This window comes from Oncorhynchus tshawytscha, linkage group LG25 (genome assembly GCF_018296145.1).
Source record: "Oncorhynchus tshawytscha isolate Ot180627B linkage group LG25, Otsh_v2.0, whole genome shotgun sequence".
In the NCBI taxonomy this organism is placed as follows: Eukaryota; Metazoa; Chordata; class Actinopteri; order Salmoniformes; family Salmonidae; genus Oncorhynchus; species Oncorhynchus tshawytscha.
This window is the reverse complement of record NC_056453.1, coordinates 22,967,543-22,978,588: the sequence shown is the minus strand read 5'-3', so window position 1 is coordinate 22,978,588 and position 11,046 is coordinate 22,967,543. Positions and strand designations below refer to the sequence as shown.

Genomic DNA, 11,046 nt, shown 5'->3' with positions numbered 1-11,046 from the left:
TAGACCACGTCCTCCTAGTCACTAACCCACCTGGCAGTAGACCACGTCCTCCTAGTCACTAACCCACCTGGTAGTAGACCATGTCCTCCTAGTCACTAACCCACCTGGTAGTAGATCATGTCCTCCTAGTCACTAACCCACCTGGTAGTAGACCATGTCCCAGAAGCCTTGCAAGTCAGTGCATGTGGTGATCTTCTCTCCTCTGCCAAGCTCACAGTCATCCACCAGGCCAGAGAACTGACCAAACCTCTCCTTCATCAGCAGCCTGGCCTGCCCCACCGCAGTACGCATACGGTCCCGCACTTCACAAAGGGATGGATATAAACATTGAGGAAATGTTGTAGGATGCATTTCGCTAATAGAAATCCAAATCGACCACTTAAGATGGTTAAAACACGTCAAGTCACTCACTCTCTTCAGGGATAGATGCATCATCCACCCTGGGCTCCCACTGCTGACAAAATGCTGTCAGTCTCTCAGTCTCACTGACCACCACCAACCTGATAGACACACAGACAGACATTCACATATCACATAACACAACACTTGTCTAGGTCAGGAACTTTGCTGTTGACTTGATTTCATATAATATGCATGATAAGTTTGTCAGCTAAAATGTAACCCTCACCTAAAGTAGGGCACATCATGCTCTGGTTCCTGGGGACACTGAGGGGCCAGAGTAGGAGAAGGCGGGGATTGAACAGGGGACTTGGCAGGAGAGGGAGCACTGAGCTCCATTTTGGGCACCAAGTCAGAGAGCCAGAGTGGCACAGGTGGTAGTACAAAGGCAGGGACACTGCAGAGAGGAGGATGAAGATTTAAACATAGAAAATGACAATATGTTCAGTAAGAAATGACAGCCAGTCATATTTTAATAAGCAGTAACAGTATATCAACCAGATTTTCATACCCCAGCAGAAAAAAATGCATCTGTAATGCGCCTAATAAATATTACAAGGGAATCTAAAATATGTCAGAGGGATACAGACTGATCAGAAACCCACAATGTGTTACCTGGGTTTGAAGAAGGAGTCTGCAGAGCGGGGGGTGAGAGGGGTGGGCTTGAAGGTGGACAGGCCTGCTGGGGCCTGGAACACAAAGCCCTGAGGAGCGAAGGAGGACGGGGTAGGGCCTGGAGGGGGGAGGGAGGAGGCCTGGGCTGGGACAGGTTCTGGATCAGCAGGGGAAGGGTCTTCTACCATCTTCTCCTCCTTTACACTGGGGGGTGGCGGGCTGGCAGCCATGGGCTCCTCCACTGGCTTTTTCACTTTTACAGCAGCTTGCTTATTGCTTTCAGTATTGCCTAAAGAGAATGTCAAAATGTACTTTTTTCTTTCTTTTTTTTTATGCAGAAATAAAATGGGGAAACCACATCAAATGCTGTAGAGGAATAATGCATATGAAGCGTGGGATGTCAGCTGCCAAAGCTCACCCCTGGTGTTCCTCCCTCTGCCAACAGGTGGTGATGCAGACTGCTTGGCATTTGATCTGGTCTTGGGAGCTGCAGCAGGTTTGTCCTTTGCCACCGGGCCCACAGAGACCAGAGGCCTGTTAGCTGACCTTGTGGATGGGGCTCTGACGACTGGTTCACCTGCAGGAAAGTGGAAAAAGAACAGTTCCGTTACAAGTCAAGGATATGTTTATTGGGGTTAAATAATTGGCTAAAAAAAGGTTGAGGCGTAATGTATAGAACAGCTGACAATATTTTTGTCATGGTTACGAGTGTTACCTAAAGTGATCTTGGTTCTCCTGGTTGACCTGACCACAGCTGGTTCAACTAAGACAGAACCAGGTCAAGTTAAGGGGTTAGCAGTCAGTACATACAGGTGTTGAACTAAGCACACCATTCAATGATTATACAGGGTGGAAAATTGTTTTTCAAACAAAAACAAACACCAACCTTTTCTTGAAGCAGGGACAGTGTCAATAGTCTGTGGTGCCTAGGTCAATGGAACAGAGAAAATACAGCATTTTGTCAATTATATGGTTATTCCAAAAAGCTGCTATTATAGTTAACGACTAAATAATCTAATAGAACATCTTATATAAAAGGTGTGTGCAGAACAAAACTTGGTAGGGCAATTTTTTGTTTGTTTTTTATATATTTTTTAATCACCTTGGGGGCCTGCTGCCTCATGGTTGAGCGTGTCACTCTGGTGGATTGGGGCAGGACCACTGTCGTTGTTGCCTGGTAGGAGGAAAAGGCAAGGCCACGTTATGACAACGTAACACCACTAAATCCTTGCTTATACCTGGTGCTAACTGGCATCCTTTTTCCTGGTCTTGTCCACAATCGGATTGTTACCACATTTTCAAATGTGCTTACACATGGTAGTAAAATGTCTCATCCAGCCACTGTGTCCACATTGTGACCAGATTTCCTGGTCCCTCTCTGTATGCAAATGTGACAGATATTCTTTCAAAAATAATAATTTATTTTAAAACATATTGCTGTCATAAGTCAATTGTGCCAGCTGTCAATGATTGAAGGTAGGATAATGAGGATTTAAATGGTGTCCCTGTCCAGATTAGTCTACACTTGAGAGATACACAGACAATGCGTGCCCGACTACCTCCGGTGGTGGTCAGGAAGATCTGATCAAAATCAGACCACAATGTGTCTTTTGATCGTCTACACCAGTCTACAAATATGGGCACTATCAGGATGTGGACACAATCGGGACAAAGGACGCATGTTAGCACCAGGTATAAACGTGGCTTAAGAACACCAGTTCTGTTCTTATACAAGTGGAGGCTCCTCAGAGGAGAAAGGGGATAAAAATTTCATAAAAATAGTGAAACAAAAAAAGTGATCCTGGTTTTTTTTAGATAAAACTATACTAAATATAGTCACGTCACCAAATAATTGATTAAAACACAGTTTTGCAACAAAGGTCTACAGCAGCCTTAACACCATGGTGTAGCCGGAGGACAGTTAGTTTCCGTCCTCCTCTGGTTACATTGACTTCAATACAAAACCTAGGAGGCTCATGGTTCTCACCCCCTACCACAGACTTCCACAGTAATTATGACAACCTCCGGAGGACGTCCTCCAACCTATCAGAGCTCTTGCAGTATGAACTGATATGTCGACGCAATCAAAGAATGAATCTACTACTGAAAGCATAAACTATAGCTAGCTAGTACTGCAGTGCATAAAATGTGGTGAATAGTTGCCTGAGAGAAAGACAGTGCTAGCTACAGTGGCATGCGAAAGTATTCACCTCCTTGGCATTTTTACTATTTTGTTGCCTTACAACCTGGAATTAAAATATATTTGGGTTTTTTTTTTGGGGGCTGTATCATTTGATTTACAAGACATGCCTACTTTTCTTGTGAAACACAAAAAACAGGAACCTTGAGCATGCATAACTATTCATCCCCCCAGGGTCAAAACTTTGTAGAGCAACCTTTTGCAGCAATTACAGCTGCAAGTCTCTTGGGGTATGTCTCTGTAAGCGTGGCACATCTAGCCACTGGGAGTTTTGCAAAACTGCTCCAGATCCTTCAAGTTGGATGGGTTCCGCTGGTGTACAGCAATCTTCAAAAAATATAGATATTTTCACCTTTATTTAAGCAGGTAGGCCAGTTGAGAACAAGTTCTCATAAAGCAAAGCAGTGCGACAAAAACAACAGAGTTACACACAAACAAACGTACAGGCTATAAGACAATAGAAAACCTCTAACAATGTACAATGTGTGCAAATGTAGAAGATTAGGGACTTAAGGCAATAAATAGACCACAGAGGTGAAATAATTACAATTTTGCATTAACACTGGAGTGATGTGCAAGTAGAGATACTGGGGTGAAAAAGAGCAAGAAGATAAATAACAATATGGGGATGTAGTTGGTTGTGCCATTTACAGGTACAGTGATCGGTAAGCTGCTCTGACAGCTGATGCTTAAAGTTAGAGAGGGAGATATAAGTCTCCAGCTTAAATGCTTTTTGCAATTCGTTCCAGTCATGGGCAGCAGAGAACTGGAAGGAAAGGCAGCCAAAGTAAGTGTTGGCTTTGGGGCTGACCAGTGAAATATACCTGCTGGAGCGCATGCTAAGGGTGGGTGCTGTTATGTGACCAGTGAGCTGAGATAAGGTGGGGCTTTACCTCGCAAAGACTTATAGATGACCTGGTGCCAGTGGGTTTGGCGACGAATGTGAAGTGAGGGCCATTGAAGCACATTTGGAGGTTAGTTAACACAGTGTCCAAAGAAGTGCCAGATGTACACAGAATGGTGTTGTCTGCATAGAGGTGGATCAGAGAATCACCAGCAGCAAGAGCGACATCATTGCAATATACAGAGAAAAGAGTCAGCCCGAGAATTGAACCCTGTGGCACCCCCATAGAGACTGCCAGAGGTCCGGACAACAGGCCCTCTGATTTGACACACTGAACTCTGAGAAGTAGTTGGTGAACCAGGCGAAGCAGTCACTTGAGGAAACCAAAGCTATTGAGTCTGCCGATAAGAATGCGGTGATTGACAGAGTCGAAAGCCTTGGCCAGGTCGATGAAGATGGCTGCACAGTATTGTCTTTTATCGATGGCGGTTATGATATCGTTTAGGACCTTGAGTGTGGCTGAGGTGCACCCATGACCAACTTGGACACCAGATTGCAAAGTGGAGAAAGTACGGTGGGATTCAAAATGGTCAGCTAACTTGGCTTTTGAAGACCTTAGAAAGGCAGGGTAGGATAGATCTTGGTCTGTGACAGTGAGAGTCTAGAGTGTATCCCCCTTTGAAGAGGGGGATGACCGCGGCAGCTTTCCTGTCTTTGGGGATCTCAGACGATACGAAAGAGGTTGAACAGGCTAGTACTAGGGGTTGCAACAATTGCGGCAGATCATTTTATAAAGAGAGGGTCCAGGTTGTCTAGCCCACCTGATTTGTAAGGATCCACATTTTGCAGCGCTTTCAGAACATCAGCTGTCTGGATTTGGGTGAAGGAGAAGCGGGGGGGGGGGAGGGGCTTGGGCAAGTTGCTGCAGGGGGTGCAGAGCTGTTGGTCGGGCTAGGGGTAGCCAGGTGGAAAGCATGGCCATCTGTAGAAAAATGCTTATTGAAATAATCAATTATCGTGGTGACATTGTTTCCTAGCCTCAGTGCAGTGGGCATCTGAGAGATAGTGCTCTTATTCTCCATGGACTTTACAGTGTCCCACAACTTTTTGGAGTTTGTTATACAGGATGCAAATTTCTGTTTGAAAAAGCTAGCCTTAGCTTTCCTAATTGACTATGTATATTAGTTCCTAACTTCTCTGAAAAGTAGCATATCGCTTGGGCTACTCGATGCTAATGCAGAAAGCCACAGTATGTTTTTGTGCAGGTCAAGGGCAGTCAAGTCTGGGGTGAACCAAGGGCGATATCTGTTCTTAGTTCTAAATTTTTTGAACGGGGCATGCTTATTTAAGATGAGGAAAGCCCTTTTAAAAGCACAACCAGGCATCCTCTACTGACGGGATGAGGTCAATATTCTTCCAGGATACCCGGGCCAGGTCGATTAGAAAGGCCTGCTTGCTGAAGTGTTTTAGGGAGCGTTTGACAGTGATGAGGGGTGGACGTTTGACCGCGGACCCATTAAGGATGCAGGCAATGAGGCAGTGATCGCCGAGATCCTGGTTGAAGACAGCAGAGGTGTATTTAGAGGGCAAATTGGTCAGGATGATATCTAAGAGGGTGCCCATGGTTACAGATTTAGGGTTGTACCTGGTAGGTTCCTTGATAATTTGTGAGATTGAGGGCATCTAGTTTAGATGGTTGGACAGCCGGGGTTTTAAGCATATCCCAGTTTAGGTCACCCAACATTACGAGCTCGGAAAATAGATGGGGGGCAATCAATTCACATATGATGTCCAGGGCACAGCTGGGGGCTGAGGGGGGTCTATAACAGGCGGCAATGGTGAGAGACTTGTTTCTGGAAAGGGGGATTTTTAAAAGTAGAAGCTTGAATTGTTTGGGCACAGACCTGGTCAGTATGACAGAACTCTGCAGGCTAACCCCACCTACTTTGGCAGTTCTATCTTGTCGGAAAATGTTGTAGTTGGAAATTTCTGGATTTTTGGTGGCCTTCCTAAGCCAGGATTCAGACACGGCTAGGACATCAGTGTTGGCGAAGTGTGCTAATGCAGTGAATAAAATAAACTTAGGGAGGAGGCCATGCATGAAACCACGGCTTTTACGGTTACGAAAGTCAACAAATTAACCTCTACATCACCAGAGGAGGAGTAGGCTAAGGGTACGGCTAAAGGCTATAAGAACTGGCCGTCTAGTGCGTTCGGAGCAGAGAGTAAATGGAGCAGGTTTCTGGGCGCGGAAGAATAGATTCAAGGCATAACGTACAGACAAGGGTATGGTAGGATGTGAGGACAGTGGAGGTAAACCTAGGCATTGTGACGATGAGAGGTTTTGTCTCTGGAGGCAACAGTTAAGCCAGATGAGGTCACCGCATATGTGAGAGGCGGGACAAAAGGGATATCTAAGGCATATTGGGCAGGGCTGGAGGCTCTACAGTGAAAAAGACAATCACTAACCAAAACAGCAATAGACAAGGCATATTGACATTAGGGAGAGGCATGTGTAGCCAAGTGATCATAGGGTCCAGCGTGTAGCAATTGGGTGAGTCAGGGAGCCGATTCAGTTTTCGCTACTACGCTAGGTGAGCTGGAGACACAGAAATTCAGACAGCTAGCGGGCCGGGGCTAGCAGATGGGCCTTTGGCGTCGTCGCAACGAAAGGGCCTGTTGAAACCACCTCGGACGATTACGTCGGCAGACCAGTCGTGATGGATCGGCGGACTGGCAGGTATTGACCGAGCGGAGGCTGGCTGGTGTCCGAGTTAACGGTGAAGACCGCTAGCAGTGGCTGACTGACTACTAGCTATTTAGCTGGCTAGCTTCTGATTGGGGTACCGGTTCTTAGGCATAAAAATAGCAGCTCCGTACCACATAGGGTGAGGCGGGTTGCAGGAGAGTATATTCAGTCCGTAGATGGAAAGTGAGATTAAAATATATACCGGGAGGGAATACGATATTTACACGGGACAGGACGGTACAAGACAAAACACACATCCGACTGCTACGCCATCTTGGATGATGCTGCCACCACCATGCTTCACTGTGGAGATGGTGTTCTCGGGGTGATGCAAGGTGTTGGGTTTGCGCCAGACATAGTGTTTTCCTTAATGGCCAAAAAGCTCAATTTTAGTCTCATCTGACCAGAGTACCTTCTTCCATATATTTGGGGAGTCTCCCACATGCCTTTGGCGAACACCAAACGTGTTCGCATTTTTCTTCTTTAAGCAATGGCTTTTTTCACACTTCCGTAAAGCCCAGCTCTGTGGAGTATACAGCTTAAAGTGGTCCTATGGACAGATGCTCCACAGGGGAGATTAGAGTTTTGCAACTCCTTCAGGGTTATCTTTGTTGCACCTCTTGTGGGCAGGTCCTCTCTTGGCAGGTTTGTTGTGGTGCCATATTCTTTCCATTTTTTAATAATGGATTTAATGGTGCTCCGTGGGCTGTTCAATGTTTTTTTTTTATAACCCAACCCTGATCTGTACTCCACAACTTTGTCCCTGACCGGTTTGGTGAGCTCCATGGTCTTCATAGTGCCCCTTGCTCAGTGGTGTTGCAGGCTCAGGGGCCTTTCAGAACAGACACATATACACACACATACTGAGATCATGTGACACAGATTGGTTGCACCAGATCTTATTTAGGGGCTTCATAGCGAAGGGGGTGAATACAAATGCACCCACCACTTTTCAGTTTACACTATTATTTAAAACAAGTTATTTTTTTCATTTCACTAAATTTGACTATTTTCTGCATGTCCATTACATGAAACCCCCCAAAACTATCTATATTACAGGTTGTAATGCAACAAAATATGAAAAACACCAAGGGGGTGAATACTTTTGAAGGCACTAATATAAGTAATTGTGTTTTTTTCTCCACTTTCACTTACCGAGCTAGCAAATGTTACCTAGCTTGCAAATGCAGCTAGCTAGTTTAGCCTACTCAAACAGAGATGGATGCTATGTTTACAGGCTGGCTATCCAACACGAACTCTTCCAAGTCAACGTAAGCTTTTGGTTTTATTAATTTATTGCCATCGTGGTCTGCCGGTGTAACTGCTAAACTGCACGAATGTAGCGGGTTTATTAACGCGTTAGTTCTAGTAGTTAACTATATTGACTGACATTAGGGGACAACGATGTAAGCTGTGTGTAGCAGTTAGCGGTTATGGTATGGAAAGGTTTTTTTCGATGTGGTCATAGGCAGCTGTTGTATTGTGCACTGAAGTCCACAAGCAAAGGGAAAAGGTGAGAGGAGAGCGTATAGCTGCCTAAAAATTTGACAATGAGCAAATTATTATGCTGTTTTTGTATGTGGCTGCTATGAAAGTGAACTATGATCAGGAGTGTATTCATTGCGCCAATTCTGCTTGAAATCGTTTCTTAAAGGAAGCAAACGGAACAAAACAGGGATAAACATACCTGAATTTGTCCAATAGAAACTCGTTTGCAACTGTTGGACTAATGATTACACCCCAAATCAGCTAGATACAGGCACATGTGCAAGGAGGTATAGAATGTGTCACTGCCTGGATTACTCATTTTCTCCCGACCTGCTGTAGCAACCTCATGATGGGTATATGGAAAATTGTATTATCAGGTTGTAGCCTAAACCTATCAATTTTACATTGAGCTGGGTGAATGGAAGATGAACGACAGTCAGCAAATATGATGTAATAGAAATAAGGCCAAGTATATAAAAAAAACATTTTGTCCTCCCTCAACTTAAAACGGCACCGACCGCCACTGTCTTATCTCCCTATGAGTTTTGAGCACATCAAGTTCACCCTCTGGTGATGAGTCAAGTACATCTTCATCAACTCAACGATGACTCCCAAGGACGATGGATATACTATCTAAAGATATGTCAGCAGTATACAGACTCCGTGTTAAGCTGTGCCCCCTCACCATGGCTTTGGTCGTGGCAGCTGGGGCCTGAGGTAGAGGGGCTAGGGGCTGGGGCCGGTATAGCCCAACTTTAAACACCCCCTTCTTCTCCCTTGCCCTCTTCTCTTTCTCCTTCACAAGCTCCTTCTTCTCTTTGTAGCGTGCAAGCTTTTTAATTCGCTCCTCCACTGCAGTGTCTGAGAAATAGAATGAGGGAGTTGGAGAGAAAATAGATCAGTGTGGGATTACATAATATTAGTGGGCGTGGAGGATGAAGAGGCATGAGGGCGAAGTTGGATCAGGCACATTTTTTTTTGACACCACAGTTTCAGAGAAGAAAATATTCAAGCCAGCTAACCTGACTACAGTAACATTACCTAGAGAATACTGTTAGGTAGCTAAATAAGTGATCCACGAATGCACAACAAAAGCACACAAACTCACTTTTCACTTGTTTTGCATTCAGTGCTTTTTCCTGAATTACTGACACATGTTCAGCAACAGACATGTCCAGTTGAGAGCATTCCAGTTCGGGGAGTTTGTCAAGCTGTCTGCGGCTGTTCAGGGCCTTGTCTCGGTTCTCCTTCTGGGACTGCGACCGTCTCCGAGACATCTTCACCCGCAGCATGTCCACACTGGTGTCACGCTGACGCATGTGGCCGAAACGAGCTTCCATTGAGTCCATGATCCTGTGACAAATATACATACAATGCATTAAACTACTAGTTATTAACACGCTGTTACAGACAAATACATATTGATTATCGTGTGGTTGTATATTTAGAAAACGTTAGTGAGCAAACGATGAGCCAAACAAACTAGCTGGCTATCTTACTAGTAGCAGTCACGGTTAGTCACTGACGCTTAATATGCTCTACCTAGTTATGAAATATATTAATCAACATAGGATTTTATCACTGTGTACTCTTACCTGTTTAAAATGTAATTATTATTGGTGATATCCAAGTTCTAGCAGTCCAACTATCTAGCAACCTTTATGGATGGAAGTACTCGGATAAACGACTTCCAAGTTAGAACTAAAAATAACAACAACATGGCGGGTCAGTTTTGAAAATTCTGCCGTTCAAAGCTGATTGGCTGATTATATATTTCCGGTCAGGAGCGTCGCGCTGATAGGCTAGAGATTTCGAAGTTGTTCTTCTGTGCTATGAAATGTGTGTTCATTGATTTGTAGGCGAAGAAAACAAACATAAAAAATATACAACTGTAAGTACCTTGGCGGGTTATTATTCTCAGTTAATGTACTTAACATAAAGGTTATTCTATGTCCTAGTCCTATGGAATTGGACTGTTTCTCACACTCATCTTCTCTCCACTTTGCTCATTTCAAAATTCACCTTGTAATGTGATATCCTAGCCTACTCTCAAAGCACAGCACACCCATGCAGTGTTGCCAAACTCCTCAGTAAGGAAAGTAGCTATTGGCTGTCCTAAAAGTCGCCAAATGACGTAATCGCATAATTGACAATGTGCATGTTTTTTAATGTATTTTTTTATTAGGCAAACAGTGGGTTAACTGCCTTGTTCAGGGGAAGAAGGACAGATTTTTACCTTGTCGGCTCTGGGATTCGGTCTTGCAATCTTTCAGTTATTAGTCCAATGCTCTAACCACTAGGCTACCTGTGATGGAGCTGTAGGAAATAAGAATAACGTCGTGGGAGAGACAAAAAGTTAGTAAAAAACACCCTAAATATGTTTAGAACTACAGATGAACTTTCTTCTGTCGATTCTTTTTTTTTTATGTCACAATTCCAACCCTCCTCCTTTATCTGGGCTTGGGACTGACAAAAGTGACCCAAAAGAGACACTTTGGCGGAGTTACTTCGTTTTTAATCTTATATTTTAGTTTTGTTTTTTTAGTTTAGTTTTCTTAATTTGGTTTTGTTTTTAACCTTATTGTCCACTTAGGAGCCTACAACAAGTCACAGTAAAACATGAACATTTTTAACCATAAAATACAAAAATTGTATACTATCTACATTAACAGTCTAAAAGGACCAAAAAGAGACAATAGAAAAAAACTGTCAATGGCAATGTGAGAAAATTATAGTAACTAGTCTGGCCCT

General features: G+C 44.1%; 1 protein-coding gene across 2 annotated transcripts in view; it reads right to left on the bottom strand.

The window, feature by feature from the left end:
* LOC112224457 (disks large-associated protein 5) overlaps window positions 1-10,289 on the bottom strand; it is an 18,905-nt gene extending 8,616 nt beyond the window's left edge. For both annotated transcript variants that reach the window (XM_024388017.2, XM_024388019.2), the window contains exons 1-11: window positions 9,891-10,289; window positions 9,404-9,648; window positions 8,981-9,156; window positions 2,117-2,188; window positions 1,901-1,940; window positions 1,730-1,777; window positions 1,433-1,591; window positions 1,015-1,303; window positions 629-796; window positions 412-500; window positions 142-302 (exon numbers count right to left, since the gene is read on the bottom strand). In XM_024388017.2, the coding sequence (XP_024243785.1) occupies window positions 142-302; window positions 412-500; window positions 629-796; window positions 1,015-1,303; window positions 1,433-1,591; window positions 1,730-1,777; window positions 1,901-1,940; window positions 2,117-2,188; window positions 8,981-9,156; window positions 9,404-9,644 (1,443 nt within the window). In that variant the 5' untranslated portion in view covers window positions 9,645-9,648; window positions 9,891-10,289. The remainder of the gene's footprint in view (window positions 1-141; window positions 303-411; window positions 501-628; window positions 797-1,014; window positions 1,304-1,432; window positions 1,592-1,729; window positions 1,778-1,900; window positions 1,941-2,116; window positions 2,189-8,980; window positions 9,157-9,403; window positions 9,649-9,890) is intronic.
* Between the last annotated feature and the right edge of the window lie 757 nt (window positions 10,290-11,046).